This window comes from Centropristis striata, chromosome 24 (genome assembly GCF_030273125.1).
Source record: "Centropristis striata isolate RG_2023a ecotype Rhode Island chromosome 24, C.striata_1.0, whole genome shotgun sequence".
NCBI classification, from domain to species: Eukaryota; Metazoa; Chordata; class Actinopteri; order Perciformes; family Serranidae; genus Centropristis; species Centropristis striata.
The window spans coordinates 15042296-15057189 of NC_081540.1; the positions used below are offsets into that span (position 1 = coordinate 15042296).

Sequence of the window (14894 nt, forward strand, 5' to 3'; positions counted from 1 at the left end):
GCAATCAAGCAATAAACCAACCAACCAAGCAATTAACCAACCAACCAATCAACCAACCAACCAAAGCAATCAACCAACCAACCAACAAACCATCCAACCAATCTATCAAGCAATGAACCAACCAACCAAGCAATGAACCAACCAACCAATCAATTAACTAACCAACCAACCAACCAAGCAATCAACCAACCAACCAACCAACCAACCAACCAAGCAATCAACCAACCAACCAACCAACCAATCAACCAAACAATCAACCAACCAACCAACCAACCAAAGCAATCAACCAACCAACCAACCAACCAACCAACCAACCAACCAACCAACCAACCAAAGCAATCAACCAACCAACCAACAAACCAGCCAACCAACCAATCAATGGATTTATCACCCGGTCAGAGCCCAGCAAGTCCTGATGATGTCAGAGCACTGACCTGTGGATGCGCTGCTGTGCTAGCGTTAGCACCTCGGGGCTAGCCTCAACCAGCCGCGACTGGCCTAGTGCTAACTTCTCCGGTGCTAGCTTGTCCTGGTTGGCGTCGTTGAGCCGTGGGGCTGCGAGCTTCTCCGCGGAGAAGTCCTGGGACTGTTTCTGAAGGTCCTGCTTCCACGCGTCCATTTCCCCCGTCACCTAGGAAACGCATACAGGGACGTTTAGGGACAGATGTTTAACACAAAATGATGAATAAACAACAATCTGCGTACCTCCAGAGTGCACTGCTGCAGGATGCGCAGCTGCAGGTAAACATCCAGTCGGATCTTCCTTTGGTGGAACAGTTCCTCCAGCTGAACGTGAGACTCCTCCAGCTGCTGCAGCACTGTCTCCACATGGGCCACCGAGCTGCCTTGAGGCCTGAAACAAACGCACCTAAAATGGTTAAACATACCAAAAAAACAACGAAATGGACTTAATGAACGAGATATCAAACTCACCCACATAGGTTATATAAAGAAGAAATCAAACAGACCCACACAGTTTTGATTAAAAAAAACTCCACACAGGCTGCGCCGAACAGTAAAACAAACGCACCCACACAGATTATACTAGCTAGAAAACAAAACTGAAAATAAGCGCACCCACACAAAAAAAGAAATGACAAAGATAATACCCCCACACAGATAATACAAATGTTATAACAAAAGCACCCACATGGGCAACATCAATGACGGAACAAACACACCCATTAAGAATGTACAAATCAGCAATAAGACCGCAGGTTATCCAAACTACATAACAAACGCACCTTAAAATCTTCACAAATTTGAAAAAAAAATGCGCCCACACATTCTACACAAACAACAAAACAAATGCACCCAATATAGATCCAAATGCATTAACACATTGTGCAAAGATAGAAAACAAACACATCCACGCAGTCTGCAAAAAAACTACAAAACACAAACAAGCTCAAACTACAAAAAAATCACCCACAGGTTTTGCACAAACTACAAAACAATCGCACCAACACACTTCGCAAAAAATATAAAAGAAAGGCATCCACAAATTTTACACAAACCAAAAAACAAACACACCCAAACTACAAAACAAACACACCCAGACAACAAAAAGCACCCATACATTTTACACAAACCAAAAAACAAACACACCCAAACTACAAAACGAATACACTTTTCCAAAAAGGAAAGGAAAGCACCTACATTTTTTTAAAATAAAATTAAAATAATAATAATAATTTTAAAATAATTTTTTAAAATAAACCCAATATATTACAAAAACTAGGAAACAAACACATCCACAACTTTTGCAAAAAATGGAAAAGAAAAGCACCAAATGCACCAACACAGAATTTATAAATGAAATGGGTCACTGAGCTGCCTTGAGGACTTAAACTTACGCACACAATCTCAAAAGAAATGCATCCACACATTGTGTAAAGCTAAAAAACAAACACACCCAAACTTAAAAAAAAAAAAAAATAGCACATTTTGCAAAAAGTAGAAAATAAACGCACCCACAGTTTTTGCACAACCTACAAAACAAATGCACTAACACAGAATACATAAATCAGACAGGCTGCTGAGCTGCCTTAAGAACTAAAACAAACGCACCCATTCTAGAAACAAAGGCACCCACACATTGTGCAAAGGTGGAAAAGAAACACACCCAGACATTTTGGAAAAAGTAGAAAAGAAATGCACTCAATCTAGAAAGAAATGCACTCACACATTCTGCAAAAACTACAAAACAAACGCACCCAAACTACAAAAAATTCACCCACACATTCTACACAACCCAAAAAATGAACTCACTCAAACTATATGCACCAAAAGAAATGCACCCAAACTGCAAAAGGAAAGCACACACAGCTTCTGCACAAACTAGAAAAGAAATGCGCCCAAACTTTAAATAATAAACCCAATACTTTACACAAACTAGAAAAGAAATGCACCCAAACTTTAAATACTAGACCCAATATTTTACACGAACAAGAAGAGAAATGCACCCAAACTTTAAATAATATACCCAATATTTTACACAAACTAGAAGAGAAATGCGCCCAAACTTTAAATAATATACCCAATACTTTACATAAACTAGAAAAGAAATGTACCCAAACTTTAAATATTAAACCCAATATTTTACACAAACTAGAAAAGAAATGCACCCATGCGTTCTGCAAAAACTACAAATCAAACACACACAAACTACAAAAAATTCACCCACACATTCTGTACAATCCAAAAAATAAATTCACTCAAACTATATGTACCAAAAGAAATGCACCCAAACTGCAAAAGGAATGCACACACAGCTTCTGCACAAACTAGAAAAGAAATGCACCCAAACTTTAAATAATAAACCCAATACTTTACACAAACTAGAAAAGAAATGCACCCAAACTACAAAAGAAAAACGCACCAACACAGAATACATAAATCACACAAGCCTCTAAGCTTCTAAAGGACTAAAACAAACGCACCCACAATGATAACATGCACCAGCTCCACACCGGCCTCTGAGCTGCCCTGAGGCATGAATCAAACGCACCCTAACACTCTGTGTGTACCTGAGTTGCAGGATGAGGTCTTCTCCTTCTCGGATGACACTCATCGCAGCTTCCTGTGGGTCAGGGTTAGAGTTAGGGTTAGTGCGGGGGTTAGAGGGGAGGGGTCAGAGGTCAGTGGGGCGTTAGGTTGTTATGACTGCGTCAGCAGGTACCTGCGTGTTGGCCTGCTGCTGCTGCTGCTGGCTGATCAGAGCCTGAAGAGCCTCAACCGTCTCCGGACAAACACACAGATCTGAGGAGAGCTGCTTCTGGAGGCCCTCCATCCACACTGACAGCTGAGCAGGAGAAAACATTATTGTTATTATTATCATATCACAGCATACTATAGGGCTGGGCGATATGGACCAAAAGTCATATCCAGATATATTTAGGCTGAATATCGATATACGGTATGTAAAAAAATCAAAGCTCCATAAAGTGCACATTTAAATAAAAAAATATCTTCAATAAAAATAGCCTATGAAATAAAATAGGTCAATCTTTTTCTGAAATAAATATTTATGAGAAAAGAATAAAAAAAAAAGATTGAACTATATTGATATATGCGATATGGTCTAATTCCATATCACATTTAAAAATGTATCGATATATTTTTTTATATCGATATATCGCCCAGCCTTAGTATACTATAGTGCATTATTATCATTACAGTATTTCTATATGAATATTTGTGTGTGTTACCTCCTTGGTGTGTGTGTAGAAAGACACAGCGAGGTCCAGCAGCAGCTTTCTCTGTTCAACTTTCTGTATGAACGCCTTCACACACACACACACACACACACACACACACACACACACACACACACACACACACACATTGTGGTTTTAACTGGTTTTAACTGGTTTTATTCTGGTTTTAAATGTTTTTTCTTCTGGTTTTAACCCTTGTGTAACCCATGGTCCTCAGGGGTCCAAAAGGACCCCATGACACAAGACTGTTTTTACAACATGTAAAAAAAATAATTACCAACTTTTTTTTTTTCACTTTTTAAGGAAACTCATGACCAACAAATTGATATATCATTTTCATTTTTTATTATTATTATTGGTCAATTTTATATAATACAAAATTAGGCCTCATTTCAAGAGAAAAAAAGTAATAAAACCTGAATATTTTTTTCAATAGTTACAGTGGAAAAAAATGTTTTTGATGGGAATGCACAGAGTAGGTTATGTCAACTTTTAGTGAAACTAATGTTTTGAAAACATTGTTCATTTTTAGATGACAGCAAAAAAAGTAAAAAAAATCACACCCATGGTCCTCAGGAGTCAAAAAGGACCCCATGACAATAGACTGGTTTTAGGACGTGTTGAAAAAAATTATTAACAATTTCTTTTTCACCTTTTACAGCAACTCAAGACCAACACATTAATATATCATTTTAACGTAAAGCAAACTCAATACTTCCTGCAGCTCCTTCAGAATAAAAGTCTTCCCTGTGTACTGATTGATGTTTTTTCTGTGTGTTTACCTGCATGCGGAGCTCCAGGTCTCGGGCTGCCTGGTAGATCTCCTCTTCCTCACACTCTCCAGACTGAGCCAGCTGATCTGCTGCTTCCAGAAGCTTCTCTGCATTAGTGTAAGTGTTCTGACACACACACAAGCACACATATCCATTCAGCCATTAGGAAAAGCCAAGGGCCCAACAGTCCCTAGCTCTGAAAGTGGGAAGAACCTATTGTCTTTGAAGAGATTCTTATTATTCAACATCACATTTTAAAGGGCCAACAACTTTAGAAAATTGGAGAATTCCAAAATCAAAACTAAATATTCCAAAATCTGTCAAATTTGTGAGATATTCAATCAAAATTGTGGGAGAAAATTAAAAAATTATGAGAAAATAATGTAAACGATTAAAATAGTTATTAGATATTAAGTTAAAACCAAATTTATGTCTTTTGTTGAAACAAGGCTTCCAATTTTTTTTATTTTGACATTAATATTAAATTGGACAAGATTTTGTAGAGTCATTGGAGTGACATAAAACAATAAATAAAAATAATAGTAAAGTAGTTGTAAAGTTAATATTATGGCGAAATAAGTCAAAAGTGAGATATTGAACCAATATGAGACTAAGGTCAAAATAATGAGAAAATAGATTCGAAATTATGAGAAAATTGGTCAACATGTTAAGTGTTATGTAAATATCTGATCGATCCCAAGCTGTGACTGGAGATGGTTTTATATCACAACATATACAAAGGGGTACCGCAGGGTTCGGTTTTAGGACCTCTGCTTTTTTCTATTTATATCAATGATTTTAATTGTGGTGTCACAAATAGCTTAATTCATCTGTATGCTGATGATTCAATCATATATTCTTTTGCTCCATCTGTTGAACAAGCTCTAAATAATTGTGGTGATGATTTCTGCATTATCCAAAGAACTCTGTCTAACCTAAAATTGGTTCTAAATCTAGGAAAATCAAAGTACCTGATTTTTACAAAGAAACGTACTGTTGACTTAAATAAGTTCACTCTCGATGCAGAGCATGGGACTCCCTTGGAAAGTGTTTCTTGTTATAAGTACTTGGGTATTTGGTTGGATGTTAAATTATATGTTGCAGAACTTTTAAAGAAGCTGAAGCCTCTATTGGCATTCTTTTATAGAAATAAATCCTGCCTTCCTCAGCACTGTAGAAGGCAGATAGTGCATGCTACATTTCTATCCGTTTTAGATTATGGTGACATTATTTATATGCATGCTTCTCCCTCTGTCCTTAAACCACTTAATACAATTCATTTTAATCATTTTAAATACATTCTTCTTGATCTTATGATTTCTGAATGTACACATGCTTGTTGAATTCATTATGTGCTTCTGTTGAGTGTATATTATTATGGATATGTATTGTGTTGAATTGTATTTGTGCTGTAATCAGGGCGCCATTGAAAAAGAGAGCTTGCTCTCAATTGGCTCTCCCTGAATAAATAAAGGTTAAATGAAATGAAAATGAAAATGTACTGACTGTGGTTTGTGTTTGTACCTGTGCAACCTGCTGGAAGTCGTCATGGCGTTTCTGCAGCGCTCGCGCTCGGTGCAAAGACTTCCCCACACCGCTGTGTTTGTTCAGGAAAACCTCACCATGCTGCTCCACCCAGTCCAACACCTGAGAGACAGACAGGTGGAGAGAGAGACAGACAGGTAGTTGTGTGGTACCTCTATGACTCCATAACAGGCTGGAATAAAATGAGAATATAAATCTCAGTCTGTACCTGTCTAACATCCTGTTGAAACACACACAGCTGCAGACGCTGGTGGAGGCGGAGCTTACGATGCTGCCACGCCCCCTCCACCTCATGGTGACCCTGCAAAAGAAAAAAAGAGACTCAGTCCACCTGTCTGTCTTTCTGTCTGTCAGGTGTGAGACATGTTGAGGTGAGCCTTACCTGCATGACCTGGTGCAGAACTCCCATGATGCCGTGCGTGGCAGCAGTGAAGTCTGGTTTGGAGTCTTCGGAGTCGCTCGCCGGGCAACGCTGGAGGACGTCCAATAAGGCTTTACCGCTCTCACTGACCTGCAGACAGACAGGTGCAGGTGGTCAGTCAGACAGACAGGTGTACAGATAGACAGACAGGTGTTAAGACAGACAGGTGTAGAGAGAGACAGATAGACAGGTGTTGAGACAGACTGATAGGCATTGAGTCAGACCGAAATATTTTAAGACCGACAGACAGACAGACAGACAGACAGACTGGTTTTGAGGCAGACAGAAAGTTTTTAAGACCGACAGACAGACAGACAGACTTAGAGAGTGACAGATAGATAGAAAGAAGGACTGACAGACAGACGGACGGGGCGTTGAGACAGACCGACAGAGACAGACCGACAGAGACAGATAGACAGGTATTAAATCAGACAGACAGACAGACAAACAGGTGTTGAAACAGACAGACATGTATTGAGTCAGACAGACAGGTATTGAGTCAGACAGACAGACAGACAGACAGACAGACAGATTGGTGTAGAGACAAACAGGAGTTGAAACAGACAGACAGGTATCGAGACAGGTATTGAGTCAGACTGACAGATAGATGGGTGTAGAGAGAGAGAGACAGACAGACAGACAGACAGACAGACAGACAGGTACCTGTGTGTAGTTGGCAGAGATCTCCTCGTTCAGGTCCTGATGTTTCTTGGTGGCAGCTTCCAGCTCTGCCGTGGCAGACGGCAGCAAACCTTCAGAGCACGCCTGAACCCAACCCTCCACTCTGTGCAGGAACTGGACCAACACACAGACAGGTAGAGAGACAGACAGGTACGGTGGACAGGTAGACACACAAATACAGGTAGATTGATAAAAGTTAAACATGTAAAAAAGTAGAGCGACAGGTAGACATTGACAGGTGACAGAAAACAAGTCAAAAGTATGAAACAATTAATTGAATGAATTGAAAGAATTAGCATGACATGAAAGTGAGTGATTATTATGTGAATATCAGGCAGATTTGTGAGAAAATTTGTTGAAATTGTGAAAAATCTGTAAAAAAAAAATAATAATAATAATAATAATTGAATTTTTGTCAAAGTTCAGAAAATTTTTCAAAATGATTAGAAAATGAATCAATATGGTCAGAAAAACTAGTCAAAACTATGTGAAAATTAGTCAAAAGTGCAAGAAAATTCAACAGAATTCTGCAAAAAAAAGGGCTCAAAATTTTGCGTGCAAGATAAATCCAAATGATAAAAGGAGTCAAAATTATCAGAAAATTTGTTACAATTATCAGAAAATGTGTAAAAAATAGTGAGAAAAAAGGTGAATTAAAGATTATTAATTAAAGTGAAATTGTCAGAAAACTAGATTTGTAAAAACTAATTGAAAATTAGACAATATTGGGAGGCAGTTTAATTTATGGTGAAATGTCATAATTATTCAAATTTGACAAAATATGCAAACATAAGTCAGTAACAGTAACAGTCAGATAGACAGGTGAGACAGACAGGTTGGTAGTGAGACAGGTAAATAGTGAAGTTGACCGGTGAGACAGGTAAACAGTCAGGTGGACAGGTGAGACAGGCAGGATGGTAGTGAGACAGGTAAGCAGTCAGGTGGATAGGTGAGACAGGCAGGTGGACAGGTGAGACAGGCAGGTGGACAGGTGAGACAGGTAAACAGTCAGGTGGACCGGTGAGACAGGCAGGTCAATTGTGACAGGTAAACAGTCACGTAGACAGGTTAGACATACAGGTTGGTAGTGAGACAGGTAAATAGTGAAATGGACCGGTGAGACAGGCAGATTGGAAGTGAGACAGGTATACAGTCAGATGGACAGGTGAGACAGACAGGTAAATAGTAAGACAGGTAAATAGTCAGATGGACAGGTGAGACAGACAGGTTAATAGTGAGACAGGTAAACAGTCAGATGGACAGGTGAGACAGACAGGTAAATAGTAAGACAGGTAAATAGTCAGATGGACAGGTGAGACAGACAGGTTGGTAGTGAGACAGGTAAATAGTGAAGTGGACCAGTGAGACTGGCAGGTCGGAAGTGAGATAGGTAAACAGTCAGATGGACAGGTGAGACAAGCAGGTGGGAAGTGAGACAGGTAAACAGTCAGGTGGACAGGTGAGACAGGTAGGTCGATAGTGAGACAGGTAAACAGTCAGGTGGACAGGTGAGACAGACAGGCTGGTAGTGAGACAGGTAAACATTGAAGTGGACCGATGAGACAGACAGGTTGGTAGTGAGACAGGTAAATAGTGAAGTGGACCGGTGAGACAGACAGGTTGGTAGTGAAATAAAACAGTCAGGTGGACAGGTGAGACAGACAGGTTGGTAGTGAGACAGGTAAATAGTGAATTGGATCGGTGAGACAGGCAGGTTGGCAGTGAGACAGGTAAATAGTGAATTGGACCAGTGACACAGACAGGTTGGTAGTGAGACAGGTAAATAGTGAAGTGGACCAGTGGGACAGACAGGTTGGTAGTGAGACAGGTAAATAGCGAAGTGGACCAGTGAGACAGTCAGGTTGGTAGTGAGACAGGTAAATAGTGAAGTGGACCAGTGAGACAGACAGGTTGGTAGTGAGACAGGTAAATAGTGAAGTGGACCAGTGGGACAGACAGGTTGGTAGTGAGACAGGTAAATAGTGAAGTGGACCAGTGGGACAGACAGGTTGGTAGTGAGACAGGTAAATAGTGAAGTGGACCAGTGAGACAGTCAGGTTGGTAGTGAGACAGGTAAATAGTGAAGTGGACCAGTGAGACAGTCAGGTTTGTAGTGAGACAGGTAAATAGTGAAGTGGACCAGTGAGACAGGTAGGTTTGTTGTGAGACAATTAAACAGTCAGGTGGACAGGTGAGACAGACAGGTCGGTAGTGAGACAGGTAAACAGTCAGGTGTAGACAGACAGGTGTGTTGGTGAATAGTCACCTGCTCCGCCCCCTGGTGGAAGCCTGTTGCCATGGCGAGTGTGTTGCTGCGTTCCTCCAGCGCCGTGGTCAGGGACTTCCAGTCCTCCTGTAGATGTGACGACACCATGGCGATCCTCTCCGCCCCGTAGTGACCGGCCTCGGCCAGCCTCGCTGCCACAGTGACCACGCTGTCCACGTTTACACTGCCATTCTGAGGGCAGGCACACGGAGAGACCCCATTAACACACACACACACACACACACACAATAGCTCCTTTCGGACCGCCGCTTCAAGCCGTGATATTTACGTCTCTGACGCCTTCCGTCTGAACGTGCCAGAGGCGTAACGGGGGGTTCAAGTGATCCCGGCTCTGTACCGCCTTTAGAAAGAGGCGTTAAATTGGTGAGACTGTTGGAGACGGGATTACAGTTTGTCTCAGTCACTTTGGTGCATCTCTCACATCACCATTAACATTTGCACAACAATTAATACATTTCTCAAAACGATTAGTACAAACTGTAAAACCTAGTTGATAACCTGTAAAAGCGTGTCACTTGCTCTAAATGGATCAGAGCTCATTCCTCAAAAGCAAGTATTCATGTCAATGAAAGTGTCAGTGTCATCAAGACGAAAAGTCCTGACACCATGTTTATGAACAAGATAGTCAAATGTCTCTGTCATGTTTTCATTATGACACTTTACTCTGGAAATGTTTTCAATGCTAAAGAGTCAGATCTTGGTGAAATTACCTTAAAATGCTCCAGACAGCACTATATTGTATTTGCACAGCTATTTGAAAACTACAGTAAAGTTACACATTACTGTATTTAGTGAGGTAACTGAGTACAACACACTGGATATGTATGTTTCATATTTTTATTGCATATGCTCTTTGCAATTCTAATTTGTTTACAGCATTGTGCAAAAGAAAAAAAACACCCTGATTTACCACAAACATGACGTCCCTTTGGACAGAGCTGTGACAGTCCAGTGTCACAGTATTATAGAAATGGTCCTCACTATGTCCTGATGGTTCATATATGTTGTAAAGTGTTTATGGTTTATGGATTCAGCTCTGAGTGATTATAGAGAAGTGGCTTATCATTGGTTCAACTAATGCTTTACACAGCCTTCTCATCAGTGAAAGCTGAGCTTCACTTGAGAGAAATGTATTTAATTCTGGAGACATTTTCAGTAAAAAATAATGATTTCAAATTTTTTTATAAAATTTGCTTGACAGTTTTTGACAACTAGCATTCACAAGTATAGTTCATTTTGACTGACATGACATAAGCAATGATAATGTTTTAAAACAGCAGAGTTGTATGAAAGCACTTGATGACTGTCCAAAAGCATTTGTAATTTGTTGTAAGGAATGAGAAACTGCTACTATGATGAGCACAAATGAGTAACTGTTGTGGAGGTTGAACTAACTGTTGTGAAAATGTTAATATTGATGTGAGAAATGCACCAAAGCGACTGAGAAAAACTGGAATGTGTAACGGGTGGTAAGGCAGAAAACATGCGACATACGTTGTTTCTTTGACCAAGAGAGTGGACCATATCAACAAAAAGTAATTGAATCATGTTCAGCAAAATGTAAAACAATTTAGCTTGAGCTTGTAGTATCTCTACGGCGTAAAACAGCACGACGGGCAGTTCTCCCGCCATTACTGTTTAGAATGCACTCGCTGCTGCCGTCACATATTGTACAACCATCTCTTAAAACTTTGTTCCATCATGTCGGATTGCAATGTGAATGGACGCCAATTTCGCTGTTGCGGAATCAGTACTAATGTCCTTAGGCAAAATGACAGCAGAGCTTGTTATGGCACTTTAGCTAAAAATTCAGTGTGAAATGGGATACGGACACACACACACACACACACATACACACACGGACCATGCAGTTGGCGGTGAAGTGCTGGTGTTGCGTCTGGAGGTCAATGGCGTGCTGGTGGTTCTGCCCGACCTCGGACAGACTCTGAACAAACAGCTCCTTACTGTGAGCGATCCACTCCGACATCTGAGACACAGAGACGCACAAACAGAGACAAGACAGAAGAAGACTCAGTGAGAAGGAATAGTACTTCAATTAGCAGCAGCAGTATTATAATTATCAGAAGTCTTACTTCAGTTAGCAGCAGCGGTATTATAGTTATCAGCAGTCTTACTTCAGTTAGCAGCAGTAGAATTATAGTTATCAGCAGTCTTACTTCAGTTAGCAGCAGTAGAATTATAGTTATCAGAAGTCTTATTTTAATTAGCAGCAGCGGTATTATAGTTATCAGAAGTCTTACTTCAGTTAGCAGCAGCAGTATTATAGTTATCAGCAGTCTTACTTCTATTAGCAGCAGCGATATTATAGTTATCAGAAGTCTTACTTCAGTTAGCAGCAGTAGTATTATAGTTATCAGCAGTCTTACTTCAATTAGCAGCAGCAGTATTATAGTTATCAACAGTCTTACTTCAGTTAGCAGCAGTAGAATTATAGTTATCAGCAGTCTTACTTCAGTTAGCAGCAGCAGTATTATAGTTATCAGAAGTCTTACTTCAATTAGCAGCAGCAGTATTATAGTTATCAGCAGTCTTACTTCTATTAGCAGCAGCGGTATTATAGTTATCAGAAGTCTTACTTCAGTTAGCAGCAGCGGTATTATAGTTATCAGCAGTCTTACTTCAGTTAGCAGCAGTAGAATTATAGTTATCAGCAGTCTTACTTCAGTTAGCATCAGTAGAATTATAGTTATCAGCAGTCTTACTTCAATTAGCAGCAGCGGTATTATAGTTATCAGAAGTCTTACTTCAGTTAGCAGCAGTAGTATTATAGTTATCAGCAGTCTTACTTCAATTAGCAGCAGCGGTATTATAGTTATCAGCAGTCTTACTTCAGTTAGCAGCAGTAGTATTATAGTTATCAGAAGTCTAACTTCAGTTAGCAGCAGTAGAATTATAGTTATCAGCAGTCTTACTTCAGTTAGAAGCAGTAGAATTATAGTTATCAGCAGTCTTACTTCAGTTAGCAGCAGTAGTATTATAGTTATCAGAAGTCTTACTTCAATTAGCAGCAGTAGAATTATAGTTATCAGATGTCTTACTTTAATTAGCAGCAGTAGTATTATAGTTATCAGATGTCTTACTTTAATTAGCAGCAGTAGTATTATAGTTATCAGCAGTCTTACTTCAGTTAGCAGCAGTAGTATTATAGTTATCAGCAGTCTTACTTCAGTTAGCAGCAGCAGTATTATAGTTATCAGCAGTCTTACTTCAGTTAGCAGCAGTAGTATTATAGTTATCAGCAGTCTTACTTCAGTTAGCAGCAGTAGTATTATAGTTATCAGCAGTCTTACTTCAGTTAGCAGCAGTAGTAATCCATTTTTCTGGCATTTCAGCATGGAGTTAGTTGGAGTCTCTTTATGGTTCGGACTGACCTGTTACAGGAGAATCAGGTGAATCAGGACTTGTGAGCCTCACCTTGGTGGCATCCTGCTCGAACAGGTGCAGCTGCAGCGCCTGGTCCAGGTGCAACTTCCTGTCGCTCCAACTCTGCAGCAGGTGACTGCGAGCTGCCTGCTGCCGGTCCAGCAGAGAGGAAACCTTGGGCGCAACACTCTGGAAGTCCGCCCCACCTGACAGCCAGCTGCCGTGACTTCCACCGCCACCGCCGCCTTCGGTAGCGGTGTCGCCATGGGAGGGGCCTAGACGCATGCGCTGGAGCAAGCTCCTCCCCTCTCGCTCAAGGGCGTCAACTGGTGCCGTGGCAATGGTGTTACGGAGACGACCGTGTTCCTCCAAAAGTCTGGAGGAATAAATAATTGTTCCATAAACAAAAATATCTTAGTAGAAAAAAGAAAAAAAAAAAAAAAAAAAAAAATCACACTCAATAACTCACTTGCGGGCCTCATCGACATCCTGGGGCTCCGGTATGCGGTTCAGCCCGGCCTCCAGCTGCTCCAGTTGGGCCAGCAGCTGTGTGGCGGCCCCCGTAAACTCCTCCAGACCCAGACGCAGCTCGGTCCATTCCACATGGTCGTACTCCAGGGAGCCGCCGAGGTCAGCGGTCAGCTGAGAGGGGTCGACAAGCCGAGACAGACCCTCCACCGACACCAGGCTGGTCTGAAGAGACAGTACTTCAGTTAGCAGCAGTACTTTAGTTAGCAGTAGCAGTACTTTAGAGAGCAGCTGCTGTACTTTAGTGAGTATCAGCAGTATCTTAGTTAGCAGTAGCAGTGCTTTAGTTAGCAGTAGCAGTACTTCAGTTAGCAGTAGCAGTACTTTAGTTAGCAGCAGCAGTACTTTAGTGAGTATCAGCAGTACTTAAGTTAGCAGCAGAAGCAGCATTTCCATTAGCAGTATTAATAATACATTAGTTATCAGCAGAAGTGCTTTAGTGAGTAACAGTAGTACTTCCGTTAGCAACAGTAGTAGCACTCAAGTTATCAACAGTTAGCAACCTTTTTCTTTTCCAGAAAAAGGGTCCTATGTTCCTATGTCAGCAGGGTCCTATGTTCCTATGTCAGCTGGCCTACCATTGTATGACCCACCTTAGCTCAAGCAGCCCAAAAATTTGCACAGCAGCAACTTTCTGGTTACTTTGCAGTTCATTTTTTTGCTTATTAAATCTAGGATTACTCATGTCTGTATATTCCCACCCTAATCATATTCTCTTGCATCAAGGCTTAGCTATTTCCTTTTAGGGTTAGGGTTAGGGTTAGGTTAGGGTTAGGATTAGGTTAGGCCTATTTGCCATGGAATTTGGCAGTAATGGTGGAAAAAGTAACAGACCAGTCTCATACAAAGAGGGGAACATAGGACCCGGGGAACATAGGACCAGGGGAATATAGGGATGACCCCCTGTATTGCTGGTAAGTCAGTTAGCAGTAGTTGAAGGTTTTCACTGAATAGTACTTGAGTACTTCAGTTAGCAGTAGTAGTACTATAGTTAACAGTTTTAGTACTACAGTAGTACCTCAAAGCTGAGCTTGGCGCTGCCCAGGTTGGTCTTGTGTTTCTGCCAGAAGGTGTCTGGTTTGATGAGCAGCGCTGTGTGGATGTTTGAGGAAAACGACTCCTGCAGTGTCCGTAGAACCGGCTTTACGCTGTCCCACTTACTGCCACGCATGTCCACCACCACCGTGAAGCCACGAGCACGCACGTCCTCGCTGACAGACAGACGGACAGATAGACAGACAGACGGGTTGAGATGGAGACAGGTGGACAGATAATTATGTATACATGGACAGTGTACTGGTACTGATACAGGTAGACAGTGAGGCTCTAACCTGGGAATGGTCGCCAGGTAAGTGACCAATCGGCTGAGGTCTTCCTGTTTTATTCGATCATGGTTGGTCCTGGCGGGGAATGTCAGGATTGGTCCACCGCGTTTATCCCGTCCACCTGTAAAACACAGTCAGGTAAACTGGTTCACATCAGGTCCAAACTGGAACTAAAACCTGCAGGTGTGTGTTTTATATTACCTGACACGAAGGCCACTTTCTCTCTGAGCA

At 41.1% G+C, this 14894-nt stretch overlaps 1 protein-coding gene across 1 annotated transcript in view; it reads right to left on the minus strand.

The window, feature by feature from the left end:
- The window catches only part of LOC131962695 (kalirin-like), a 55336-nt gene extending 40559 nt beyond the window's left edge, over positions 1 to 14777 (minus strand). The window contains exons 1-16 of the mRNA XM_059327692.1: positions 14670 to 14777; positions 14357 to 14549; positions 13280 to 13503; positions 12862 to 13186; positions 11291 to 11413; positions 9406 to 9597; positions 7122 to 7253; positions 6420 to 6548; positions 6246 to 6338; positions 6017 to 6139; positions 4502 to 4618; positions 3711 to 3785; positions 3182 to 3304; positions 3030 to 3082; positions 706 to 853; positions 435 to 631 (exon numbers count right to left, since the gene is read on the minus strand). Coding sequence (XP_059183675.1) covers positions 435 to 631; positions 706 to 853; positions 3030 to 3082; positions 3182 to 3304; positions 3711 to 3785; positions 4502 to 4618; positions 6017 to 6139; positions 6246 to 6338; positions 6420 to 6548; positions 7122 to 7253; positions 9406 to 9597; positions 11291 to 11413; positions 12862 to 13186; positions 13280 to 13503; positions 14357 to 14509 — 2207 coding nt within the window. The 5' untranslated portion in view covers positions 14510 to 14549; positions 14670 to 14777. The remainder of the gene's footprint in view (positions 1 to 434; positions 632 to 705; positions 854 to 3029; positions 3083 to 3181; positions 3305 to 3710; positions 3786 to 4501; positions 4619 to 6016; positions 6140 to 6245; positions 6339 to 6419; positions 6549 to 7121; positions 7254 to 9405; positions 9598 to 11290; positions 11414 to 12861; positions 13187 to 13279; positions 13504 to 14356; positions 14550 to 14669) is intronic.
- Positions 14778 to 14894: the final 117 nt, after the last annotated feature.